Source organism: Salmo trutta, chromosome 33 (assembly GCF_901001165.1).
Source record: "Salmo trutta chromosome 33, fSalTru1.1, whole genome shotgun sequence".
NCBI lineage: Eukaryota > Metazoa > Chordata > Actinopteri > Salmoniformes > Salmonidae > Salmo > Salmo trutta.
The window spans coordinates 41370667-41384875 of NC_042989.1; the positions used below are offsets into that span (position 1 = coordinate 41370667).

The 14209-nt window shown below is 39.8% G+C and overlaps 1 protein-coding gene across 9 annotated transcripts in view; it reads right to left on the bottom strand.

The window, feature by feature from the left end:
* The window catches only part of smoc1 (SPARC related modular calcium binding 1), a 159935-nt gene that overhangs the window by 82094 nt on the left and 63632 nt on the right, over positions 1-14209 (bottom strand). For 6 of the 9 annotated variants that reach the window (XM_029730989.1, XM_029730985.1, XM_029730986.1 and 3 more), the window contains 2 exons: positions 13521-13610; positions 12037-12117 (listed from right to left, as the gene is read on the bottom strand). In XM_029730989.1, the coding sequence (XP_029586849.1) occupies positions 12037-12117; positions 13521-13610 (171 nt within the window). The remainder of the gene's footprint in view (positions 1-12036; positions 12118-13520; positions 13611-14209) is intronic. The other 3 variants (XM_029730991.1, XM_029730987.1, XM_029730990.1) reach the window with 1 other exon arrangement.

The window sequence follows — 14209 nt, forward strand, 5'->3', positions numbered from 1 at the left end:
TATTTGCTAATCTGGCAGTAGTGTGTTAGAGAGACCAGAATATATTAGCTGATCTGACAGTAGTTTCATAAAGAGACCAGAATATATTAGCTGATCTGTCAGTAGTATCATAGAGAGACCAGAATATATTAGATGAACTGGCAGTAGTGTCAAAGGGAGACGAGAATATATTAGCTGATCTGGCAGCAGTATCATAGAGAGACCAGAAAATATTAGCTGATCTGGCAGTAGTGTCAGAGAGAAACCAGAATATATTAGATATATTAGATGATCTGGCAGTAGTGTCATAGGGAGACCAGAATATATTAGCTGATCTGGCAGTAGTATCATAGAGAGACCAGAATATATTAGCTAATCTGGCAGTAGTATCATAGAGAGACCAGAATATATTAGCTGATCTGGCAGTAGTATCATAGAGAGACCAGAATATATTAGCTGATCTGGCAGTAATGTCACAAAGAGACCAGAATACATTAGCTGATCTGGCAGTAATATCATAGGGAGACGAGAATATATTAGCTGATCTGGTAGTAATATCATAGGGAGACCAGAATATATTAGCTGATCTGGCAGTAGTGTCGTAGAGAGACCAGAATATATTAGATGATCTGGCAGTAGTATCATAGGGAGACCAGAATATATTAGCTGATCTGGCAGTAGTATCATAGGGAGACCAGAATATATTAGCTGATTTGGCAGTAGTGTCGTAGAGAGACCAGAATATATTAGATTATCTGGCAGTAGTGTCATAGGGAGACCAGAATATATTAGCTGATCTGGCAGTAGTATCATAGAGAGACCAGCATATATTAGCTGATCTGGCAGTAGTGTCAGAGAGAGACCAGAATATATTAGATATATTAGATGATCTGGCAGTAGTGTCATAGGGAGAACAGAATATATTAGCTGATCTGGCAGTAGTATCATAGGGAGACCATAATATATTAGCCGATCTGGCAGTAGTATCATAGAGACACCAGCATATATTAGCCGATCTGGCAGTAGTATCATAGAGAGACCAGAATATATTAGCTGATCTGGCAGTAGTGTTTTAGAGAGACCATAATATATTAGCTGATGTGGCAGTGGTATTTTACAGAGACCAGAATATATTCGATGATTTTGCAGTAGTATCATAGAGACAAGAATATATTAGCTGATCTGGCAGTAATATCATAGGGAGACGAGAATATATTAGCTGATCTGGCAGTAGTGTTTTAGAGAGACCAGAATATATTAGCTGATCTGGCAGTAGTGTCAAAGGGTAACCAGAATATATTAGCTAATCTGGCAGTAGTATCACAGGGAGACCATTATATATTAGCTGATCTGGCAGTAGTATGAAAAAGAGACCAGAATATATTAGATGATCTGGCAGTAGTATCATAGGGAGACCAGAATATATTAGCTGATCTGGCAGTAGTATCATAGAGACCAGAATATATTAGTTGATCTGGCAGTAGTGTCGTAGAGACCAGAATATATTAGATGATCTGGCAGTAGTGTCATAGGGAGACCAGAATATATTAGCTGATATGGCAGTAGTTTCATAGAGACCAGAATATATTAGCTGATATGGATGTAGTATCATAGAGAGACCAGAATATATTAGCTGACCTGGCAGTAGTTTCATAAAGACACCAGAATATATTCGCTGATCTGGCAGTAATATCATAGGGAGACCAGAATATATTAGCTAATCTGGCAGTAGTATCATAGGGAGACCAGAATATATTAGCTGATCTGGCAGTAGTATCATAGGAAGAACATAATATATTAGCTGATCTGGCTTTAGTATCATAGGGAGACCAGAATATATTAGCTGATCTGGCAGTAGATCATAGAGAGACCAGAATATATTAGCTAATCTGGCAGTAGTATCATAGGGAGACCAGAATATATTAGCTGATCTGGCAGTAGTATCACAGGGAGACCAGAATATATTAGCTGATCTGGCAGTAGTATCATAGAGACCAGAATACATTAGCTGATCTGGCAGTAGTATCATAGGGAGACCAGAATATATTAGCTGATCTGGCAGTAGTATCATGAAGAGACCAGAATATATTAGCTAATCTGGCAGTAATATCATAGGGAGACGAGAATATATTAGCTGATCTGGCAGTAGTATCATAGGGAGACCAGAATATATTAGCTGATCTGGCAGTAGTTTCAAAGGGAGACCAGAATATATTAGCTGATCTGGCAGTAGTGTCGTAGAGACCAGAATATATTAGCTGATCTGGCTGTAGTATCATAGAGACCAGAATATATTAGCTGATCTGGCAGTAATGTCATAGAGAGAACAGAATATATTTGCTGATCTGGCAGTAGTGTCATATAGGGACCAGATTATATTAGCTGATCTGGTAGTAGTGTCATAGAGAGACCAGAATTTATCAGCTGATCTGGCAGTAGTATCAAAGAGACCAGAATTTATTAGCTGATCTGGCAGTAATGTCACCGGGAGACCAGAATATATTCGTTGATCTGGCAGTAGTATCATAGGGGGACCAGAATATATTAGCTGATCTGGCAGTAGTGTTTTAGAGAGACCAGAATATATTAGCTGATCTGGCAGTAGTGTCATCGGGAGACCAGAATATATTAGCTGATCTGGCAGTAGTGTCAAAGGGAGACCAGAATATATTAGCTGATCTGGCAGTAGTATCATAGAGAGACCAGAATATATCAGCTGATATGGCAGTAGTGACACACAGAGACCAGAATATATTGGCTGATCTGGCAGTAATGTCATAGGGAGACCAGAATATATTAGCTGATCTGGCAGTAATATCATAGGGAGACCAGAATATATTAGCTGATATGGCAGTAGTATCATAGAGACCAGAAATTATTAGCTGATCTGGCAGTAGTGTCAAAGGGAGACCAGAATATATTAGTTTATCTGGCAGTACTGTCATAGGGAGACCAGAATATATTAGCTGATCTGGCAGTAGTGTCATAGAGACCAGAATATATTAGCTGATCTGGCAGTAGTGTCATAGGGAGACCAGAATATATTAGCTTATCTAGCAGTAGTGTCATAGGGAGACCAGAATATATTAGCTGATATGGCAGTAGTGACACACAGAGACCAGAATCTATTAGCTGATCTGGCAGTAATGTCATAGGGAGACCAGAATATATTAGCTGATCTGGCAGTAATATCATAGGGAGACCAGAATATATTAGCTGATATGGCAGTAGTATCGTAGAGAGACCAGAATATATTAGCTGATATGGCAGTAGTTTCATAAAGAGACCAGAATATATTTGCTGATCTGGCAGTAATGTCATAGGGAGACCAGAATATATTAGCTGATCTGGCAGTAATATCATAGGGAGACCAGAATATATTAGCTGATATGGCAGTAGTATCAAAGAGAGACCAGAATATATTTGCTAATCTGGAAGTGGTATCATAGAGAGACCAGAATATATTAGCTGATATGGCAGTAATATAATAGAGACCAAATATAATAGCTGACCTGGCAGTAGTATCATAGAGAGACCAGAATATATTAGCTGATCTGGCAGTAGTATCATAGAGACCAGAATATATTAGCTGACATGAATGTAGTATGATAGAGAGATCAGAATATATTAGCTGATGTGGCAGTGGTATCATAGAGACCAGAATACATTAGCTGATCTGGCAGTAATATCATAGGGAGACAAGAATATATTAGCTGATCTGGCAGTAGTGCTTTAGAGAGACCAGAATATATTAGCTGATCTGGCAGTAGTGTCAAAGGGAGACCACAATATATTAGCTAATCTGGCAGTAGTGTCGTAGAGACCAGAATATATTAGATGATCTGGTAGTAGTATCATAGGGAGACCAGAATATATTAGCTTATCTGGCAGTAGTATCATAGAGACCAGAATATATTAGTTGATCTGGCAGTAGTGTCGTAGAGACCAGAATATATTAGATGATCTGGCAGTAGTGTCATAGGGAGACCAGAATATATTAGCTGATCTGGCAGTAGTATCATAGAGACCAGAATATATTAGCTGATCTGGCAGTAGTATCATAGAGAGACGGGAATATATTAGATGAACTGGCAGTAGTGTCATAGAGAGATCAGAATATATTAGCTGATATGGCAGTAGTATCATAGAGATATCAGAATATATTAGCTGACCTGGCAGTAGTTTCATAAAGACACCAGAATATATTAGCTGATCTGGCAGTAGTATCATAGGGAGACCAGAATATATTAGCTGATCTGGCAGTAGTATCATAGAGAGACCAGAATATATTAGCTGATCTGGCAGTAGTATCATAGGGAGACCAGAATATATTAGCTAATCTGGCAGTAATATCATAGGGAGACCAGAATATATTAGCTGATCTGGCAGTAGTATCATAGGGAGACCAGAATATATTAGCTAATCTGGCAGTAATATCATAGGGAGACCAGAATATATTAGCTGATCTGGCAGTAGTATCATAGAGAGACCAGAATATATTAGCTAATCTGGCAGTAGTATCATAGGGAGACCAGATTATATTAGCTGATCTGGCAGAATTATCATAGGGAGACCAGAATATACTAGCTGATCTGGCAGTAGTATCATAGGGAGACCAGAATATATTAGCTGATCTGGCAGTAGTATCATAGGAAGAACATAATATATTAGCTGATCTGGATTTAGTATCATAGGGAGACCAGAATATATTAGCTAATCTGGCAGTAGTATCATAGGGAGACCAGAATATATTAGCTGATCTGGCAGTAGTATCATAGAGAGACCAGAATATATTAGCTGATCTGGCAGTAGTATCATAGAGACCAGAATACATTAGCTGATCTGGCAGTAGTATCATAGGGAGACCAGAATATATTAGCTGATCTGGCAGTAGTATCATGAAGAGACCAGAATATATTAGCTAATCTGGCAGTAATATCATAGGGAGACGAGAATATATTAGCTGATCTGGCAGTAGTATCATAGGGAGACCAGAATATATTAGCTGATCTGGCAGTAGTTTCAAAGGGAGACCAGAAAATATTAGCTGATCTGGCAGTAGTGTCGTAGAGACCAGAATATATTAGCTGATCTGGCTGTAGTATCATAGAGACCAGAATATATTAGCTGATCTGGTAGTAGTGTCATAGAGAGACCAGAATATATTAGCTGATCTGGCAGTAGTATCATAGAGACCAGAATATATTAGCTGATCTGGCAGTAGTGTCACCGGGAGACCAGAATATATTAGCTAATCTGGCAGTAGTGTCAAAGGGAGACCAGAATATATTAGCTGATCTGGCAGTAGTGTTTTAGAGAGACCAGAATATATTAGCTGATCTGGCAGTAGTGTCATAGGGAGACCAGAATATATTAGCTGATCTGGCAGTAGTATCATAGGAAGAACATAATATCTTAGCTGATCTGGCAGTAGTATCACAGGGAGACCAGAATATATTAGCTTATCTGGCAGTAGTGTTTTAGAGAGACCAGAATATATTAGCTTATCTGGCAGTAGTGTTTTAGAGAGACCAGAATTTATCAGCTGATCTGGCAGTAGTGTCACCGGGAGACCAGAATATATTAGCTGATCTGGCAGTGGTATCGTAGAGCAACCAGAAAATATTAGCTGATCTGGCAGTAGTATCATAGGGAGACCAGTATATATTAGCTGATCTGGCAGTAATGTCATAGAGAAAACAGAATATATTAGCTGATCTGGCAGTAGTGTCATAGAGACCAGAATATATTAGCTAACTGGCAGTAGTATCATATAGGGACCAGATTATATTAGCTGATCTGGTAGTAGTGTCATAGAGAGACCAGAATATATTAGATGATCTGGCAGTAGTGACACACAGAGACCAGAATATAATAGCTGATCTGGCAGCAGTATCATAGAGAGACCAGAATATATTAGCTGATCTGGCAGTGGTATCGTAGAGCAACCAGAAAATATTAGCTGATCTGGCAGTAGTATCATAGGGAGACCAGTATATATTAGCTAATCTGGCAGTAGTATCATAGGGAGACCAGATTATATTAGCTGATCTGGCAGAATTATCATAGGGAGACCAGAATATACTAGCTGATCTGGCAGTAGTATCATAGGGAGACCAGAATATATTAGCTGATCTGGCAGTAGTATCATAGGAAGAACATAATATATTAGCTGATCTGGCTTTAGTATCATAGGGAGACCAGAATATATTAGCTAATCTGGCAGTAGTATCATAGGGAGACCAGAATATATTAGCTGATCTGGCAGTAGTATCATAGAGAGACCAGAATATATTAGCTGATCTGGCAGTAGTATCATAGAGACCAGAATACATTAGCTGATCTGGCAGTAGTATCATAGGGAGACCAGAATATATTAGCTGATCTGGCAGTAGTATCATGAAGAGACCAGAATATATTAGCTAATCTGGCAGTAATATCATAGGGAGACGAGAATATATTAGCTGATCTGGCAGTAGTATCATAGGGAGACCAGAATATATTAGCTGATCTGGCAGTAGTTTCAAAGGGAGACCAGAAAATATTAGCTGATCTGGCAGTAGTGTCGTAGAGACCAGAATATATTAGCTGATCTGGCTGTAGTATCATAGAGACCAGAATATATTAGCTGATCTGGTAGTAGTGTCATAGAGAGACCAGAATATATTAGCTGATCTGGCAGTAGTATCATAGAGACCAGAATATATTAGCTGATCTGGCAGTAGTGTCACCGGGAGACCAGAATATATTAGCTAATCTGGCAGTAGTGTCAAAGGGAGACCAGAATATATTAGCTGATCTGGCAGTAGTGTTTTAGAGAGACCAGAATATATTAGCTGATCTGGCAGTAGTGTCATAGGGAGACCAGAATATATTAGCTGATCTGGCAGTAGTGTCATAGGGAGACCAGAATATATTAGCTGATCTGGCAGTAGTATCATAGGAAGAACATAATATCTTAGCTGATCTGGCAGTAGTATCACAGGGAGACCAGAATATATTAGCTTATCTGGCAGTAGTGTTTTAGAGAGACCAGAATATATTAGCTTATCTGGCAGTAGTGTTTTAGAGAGACCAGAATGTATCAGCTGATCTGGCAGTAGTGTCACCGGGAGACCAGAATATATTAGCTGATCTGGCAGTGGTATCGTAGAGCAACCAGAAAATATTAGCTGATCTGGCAGTAGTATCATAGGGAGACCAGTATATATTAGCTGATCTGGCAGTAATGTCATAGAGAAAACAGAATATATTAGCTGATCTGGCAGTAGTGTCATAGAGACCAGAATATATTAGCTAACTGGCAGTAGTATCATATAGGGACCAGATTATATTAGCTGATCTGGTAGTAGTGTCATAGAGAGACCAGAATATATTAGATGATCTGGCAGTAGTGACACACAGAGACCAGAATATAATAGCTGATCTGGCAGCAGTATCATAGAGAGACCAGAATATATTAGCTGATCTGGCAGTGGTATCGTAGAGCAACCAGAAAATATTAGCTGATCTGGCAGTAGTATCATAGGGAGACCAGTATATATTAGCTGATCTGGCAGTAGTGTCATAGGAAGAACATAATATATTAGCTGATCTGGCTTTAGTATCATAGGGAGACCAGAATATATTAGCTGATCTGGCAGTAGTATCATAGAGAGACCAGAATATATTAGCTAATCTGGCAGTAGTATCATAGGGAGACCAGAATATATTAGCTGATCTGGCAGTAGTGTTTTAGAGAGACCAGAATATATTAGCTGATCTGGCAGTAGTATCATAGGGAGACCAGAATATATTAGCTGATCTGGCAGTAGTGTCATATAGGGACCAGATTATATTAGTTGATCTGGTAGTAGTGTCATAGAGAGACCAGCATATATTAGATGATCTGGCAGTAGTGACACACAGAGACCAGAATATATTAGCTGATCTGGCAGTAGTATCATAGGGAGACCAGAATATATTAGCTGATCTGGCAGTAGTATCATAGAGACCAGAATATATTAGCTGATCTGGCAGTAGTATCATAGGGAGACCAGAATATATTAGCTGATCTGGCTGTAGTATCACTGAGAGACCAGAATATATTAGCTGATCTGGCAGTAATATCATAGAGACAAGATTATATTAGCTGATCTGGCAGTAATGTCATAGAGAGAACAGAATATATTAGCTGATCTGGCAGTAGTATCACTGAGAGACCAGAATATATTAGCTGATCTGGCAGTAATATCATAGAGACAAGAATATATTAGCTGATCTGGCAGTAATGTCATAGAGAGAACAGAATATATTAGCTGATCTGGCAGTAGTGTCATAGAGACAAGAATATATTAGCTGATCTGGCAGTAGTGTCATAGAGACAAGAATATATTAGCTGATCTGGCAGTAGTCATAGGGAGACCAGAATATATTAGCTGATATGGCAGTAGTATCATAGGGAGACCAGAATATATTAGCTAATCTGGCAGTAGTATCATATAGGGACCAGATTATATTAGCTGATCTGGTAGTAGTGTCATAGAGAGACCAGAATATATTAGATGATCTGGCAGTAGTGACACACAGAGACCAGAATATATTAGCTGATCTGGCAGTAGTATCATAGAGAGACCAGAATATATTAGCTGATCTAGCAGTAATATCATAGAGCGACCAGAATATATGAGCTGATCTGGCAGTAGTGTCATAGAGAGACCAGAATATATTAGCTGATCTGGCAGTAGTATCGTAGAGCAACCAGAAAATATTAGCTGATCTGGCAGTAGTATCATAGGGAGACCAGTATATATTAGCTGATCTGGCAGTAGTGTCATAGGAAGAACATAATATATTAGCTGATCTGGCTTTAGTATCATAGGGAGACCAGAATATATTAGCTGATCTGGCAGTAGTGTTTTAGAGAGACCAGAATATATTAGCTGATCTGGCAGTAGTATCATAGGGAGACCAGAATATATTAGCTGATCTGGCAGTAGTTTTTTAGAGAGACCAGAATATATTAGCTGATCTGGCAGTAGTGCTTTAGAGAGACCAGAATATATTAGCTGATCTGGCAGTAGTATCATAGGGAGACCAGAATATATTAGCTGATCTGGCAGTAGTATCATAGGAAGAACATAATATATTAGCTGATCTGGCAGTAGTGTCGTAGATACCAGAATATATTAGCTGATCTGGCTGTAGTATCATAGAGACCAGAATATATTAGCTGATCTGGCAGTAATGTCATAGAGAGAACAGAATATATTAGCTGATCTGGCAGTAGTGTCGTAGATACCAGAATATATTAGCTGATCTGGCTGTAGTATCATAGAGACCAGAATATATTAGCTGATCTAGCAGTAATATCATAGAGACCAGAATATATTAGCTGATCTGGCAGTAATGTCATAGAGAGAACAGAATATATTAGCTGATCTGGCAGTAGTGTCATAGAGACAAGAATATATTAGCTAATCTGGCAGTAGTATCATATAGGGACCAGATTATATTAGCTGATCTGGTAGTAGTGTCATAGAGAGACCAGAATATATTAGATGATCTGGCAGTAGTGACACACAGAGACCAGAATATAATAGCTGATCTGGCAGTAGTATCATAGAGAGACCAGAATATATTAGCATATCTGGCAGTAGTATCGTAGAGCAACCAGAATATATTAGCTGATGTGGCAGTAGTGTCACCGGGAGACCAGTATATATTAGCTGATCTGGCAGTAGTGTCACCGGGAGACCAGTATATATTAGCTGATCTGGCAGTAGTGTCATAGGGAGACCAGAATATATTAGCTGATCTGGCAGTAGTATCATAGAGAGACCAGAATATATTAGCTGATCTGGCAGTAGTGTCAAAGAGACAAGAATATATTAGCTGATCTGGCAGTAGTGTCATAGAGACAAGAATATATTAGCTGATCTGGCAGTAGTATCATAGAGAGACCAGAATATATTAGCTGATCTGGCTGTAGTATCATAGAGACCAGAATATATTAGCTGATCTGGCAGTAGTTTTTTAGAGAGACCAGAATATATTAGCTGATCTGGCAGTAGTATCATAGGGAGACCAGAATATATTAGCTGATATGGCAGTAGTATCATAGGGAGACCAGAATATATTAGCTAATCTGGCAGTAGTATCATATAGGGACCAGATTATATTAGCTGATTTGGTAGTAGTGTCATAGAGAGACCAGAATATATTAGATGATCTGGCAGTAGTGACACACAGAGACCAGAATATATTAGCTGATCTGGCAGTAATATCATAGAGCGACCAGAATATATGAGCTGATCTGGCAGTAGTGTCATAGAGAGACCAGAATATATTAGATGATCTGGCAGTAGTGACACACAGAGACCAGAATATATTAGCTGATCTGGCAGTAATATCATAGAGCGACCAGAATATATTAGCTGATCTAGCAGTAATATCATAGAGAGACCAGAATATATTAGCTGATCTGGCAGTAGTGTCATAGAGAGACCAGAATGTATTAGCTGATCTGGCAGTAGTATCATAGAGACCAGAATATATTAGCTGATCTGGCAGTAGTGTCATAGAGACAAGAATATATTAGCTGATCTGGCAGTAGTGTCATAGAGACAAGAATATATTAGCTAATCTGGCAGTAGTATCATATAGGGACCAGATTATATTAGCTGATCTGGTAGTAGTGTCATAGAGACCAGAATATATTAGATGATCTGGCAGTAGTGAAACACAGAGACCAGAATATAATAGCTGATCTGGCAGTAGTATCATAGAGAGACCAGAATATATTAGCATATCTGGCAGTAGTATCGTAGAGCAACCAGAATATATTAGCTGATGTGGCAGTAGTGTCACCGGGAGACCAGTATATATTAGCTGATCTGGCAGTAGTGTCATAGGGAGACCAGAATATATTAGCTGATCTGGCAGTAGTGTCATAGAGAGACCAGAATATATTAGCTGATCTGGCAGTAGTATCATAGGGAGACCAGAATATATTAGCTGATCTGGCAGTAGTGTCATAGAGACAATAATATATTAGCTGATCTGGCAGTAGTGTCATAGAGACAAGAATATATTAGCTGATCTGGCAGTAGTATCATAGAGAGACCAGAATATATTAGCTGATCTGGCTGTAGTATCATAGAGACCAGAATATATTAGCTGATCTGGCAGTAGTATCATAGAGAGACCAGAATATATTAGCTGATCTGGCAGTAGTGTCATAGAGAGACCAGAATATATTAGCTGATCTGGCAGTAGTGTCATAGGGAGACCAGAATATATTAGCTAATCTGGCAGTAGTATCATATAGGGACCAGATTATATTAGCTGATCTGGTAGTAGTGTCATAGAGAGACCAGAATATATTAGATGATCTGGCAGTAGTGACACACAGAGACCAGAATATATTAGCTGATCTGGCAGTAGTATCATAGAGAGACCAGAATATATTAGCTGATCTAGCAGTAATATCATAGAGCGACCAGAATATATGAGCTGATCTGGCAGTAGTGTCATAGAGAGACCAGAATATATTAGCTGATCTGGCAGTAGTGTCATAGAGAGACCAGAATATATTAGCTGATCTGGCAGTAGTATCATAGAGACCAGAATATATTAGCTGATCTGGCAGTAGTGTCATAGAGACAAGAATATATTAGCTGATCTGGCAGTAGTGTCATAGAGACAAGAATATATTAGCTGATCTGGCAGTAGTATCATAGAGAGACCAGAATATATTAGCTGATCTGGCAGTAGTATCATAGAGAGACCAGAATATATTAGCTGTCAGTCTCACACTTATATCAGCAAGAGTAAAATAAAACCAAAGCAAATCTCTTAATTATTTTAGAATTTTTAAGGTGCAATCTGAGATTCAAACAACAACAAAGTAGTTTTCTAAACACATTTTTTTTGTGGGGTAAAAAACAGAGAGATAGAGCTGGAGTAATGTAACCAATCTAAAATGAATCCCAGATTGGCCCTTTAAGCCAGTATTCAGCAGTGAGAGTTTGACGGGAAAGTTAACCATAACAGATTGTAATTGTAGACAGCTCTCACCTGGTCGCCTGGTGCTGGAACTGTTCTGTTTGCTCTCCTTATAAACCAGCTGTTTGATCCACAAGGTCGGAGCCGTAATCTCTTCAACGAGAGTAGAGAACAGGTAGAGAACAGGGGCGCGTTTAGCAGGATAGAATGTTTTTGGAACGTTCAGAAATATGCTACGTAGAACAAACATGCCTCTCATGACGTGTAGTAAAAGGCTCTGTTCATGGAATTTCCATTTGCAACGTTTGAGAACGTGGACCGGGTACAGTCAGAATACATCAGCGACAGAAACTACAGTACAGTATGAAGACAGGCTAAAACTGCTTCTCCAATAGAAATCACCGATCACACTTGTTGGCAATGTCATGGAGACGTTGACTAGCTAAACTCATGCGTAGAAACACGTCATCGGGTCTAACGGTCGTGTTTTGTCGAACTGTCTAGGCCATCAAATCAAAGGCGCTCCTCCGATAGAAAGTTGTTTTTGACAAAAATGAAAACCTGTCAGTTTGTCACATTCACAACGTTGAGGTAACGACAGGTTCAGCTACTTAAAGCATTGGCTCAAACCTAGGACACATTTTTCACATCTCCCATTGACTTGGCAAACCCTAAACACCGGTCTGGTCGGTCAAGTCTGCTTCGCAATGCGTTCCCGGAAGTTTTGCGATGTTACACCTCTGGGTTTGAAAACTCTGTGCGATAACATATATTGTTGTTGGAGCTGTGGGCTCAGCAACGAGATAGAGGCAGAACGACAGTATATGATTAGGGATTCTATATGTGATTCTATGATATTAGTAACCTACTGGGTCATACATTGACTTAGTAGCCTACTGGGTCATATATCGACTTAGTAACCTACTGGGTCATACATTGACTTAGTAGCCTACTGGGTCATACATCGACTTAGTAGCCTACTGGGTCATACACCGACTTAGTAGCCTACTGGGTCATATATCGACTTAGTAACCTACTGGGTCATACATTGACTTAGTAGCCTACTGGGTCATATATCGACTTAGTAACCTACTGGGTCATACACCGACTTAGTAGCCTACTGGGTCATATATCGACTTAGTAACCTACTGGGTCATACATCGACTTAGTAACCTACTGGGTCATAGATCGACTTAGTAACCTACTGGGTCATACATCGACTTAGTAACCTACTGGGTCATACATTGACTTAGTAGCCTACTGGGTCATATATCGACTTAGTAGCCTACTGGGTCATATATCTACTTAGTAGCCTACTGGGTCATATATCGACTTAGTGACCTACTGGGTCATACATCGACTTAGTAACCTACTGGGTCATACATCGACTTAGTAACCTACTGGGTCATATATCGACTTAGTAACCTACTGGGTCATACATCTACTTAGTAGCCTACTGGGTCATACACCGACTTAGTGACCTACTGTGTCATACATCGATTTAGGATGATGACGAGGGCAATGATGAAGATGAGGAGGAACAATGAAGAACCTACCATCCCCATCTGGTAGTGTGGGGGTCTCCATGGTGGGCGTGGGCTTGGCGCCATCATCTGGGTTGAGAGTGAGAAAGAAACGGAAAGAGACTACCATTATTGAGGTTAATACAATCTACTCTCCAGAACTGTTGAATGGTTGGGATTTGCACATGGCCCGGCCAAGAGCTCAGAAAAGAAAGGACAGAGAGAGAGAGAGAGAGAGAGTGAGAGTGAGAGGAAGAGAAAGAGAGACAGAGTGAGCGAGAGAGAGAGAGAGAGAGGGAGAGGAAGAGAAAGAGAGAGACAGAGTAAGGGAGAGGAAGAGAAAGAGAGAGACAGAGTGAGCGAGAGAGAGAGTGAGAGAGAAAGAGGAGAAAGAGAGAGACAGAGTGAGCGAGAGAGAGAGAGAGAGAGAGAGGATAGTAGGAAGGAGGGTCTCCCACATCTCTCACTTTCGTACACAGACCACACATTGACTCTCACAAACTCTTGTCTCACACGCACACACACACACACACACACACACACACACACACACACACACACACACGCGCACGCACACACACACACACACGGAAACCTCTATAACCCACCCCCTCCCACCTGTACACTGTTCTACCCGCATCAGAATCAGACAGAGCAGGTTAAGACTACCCCTCCAAAAGGTTTAACCTGTTCTCACAGCTCTCTGTTCTGTGATGGTATCA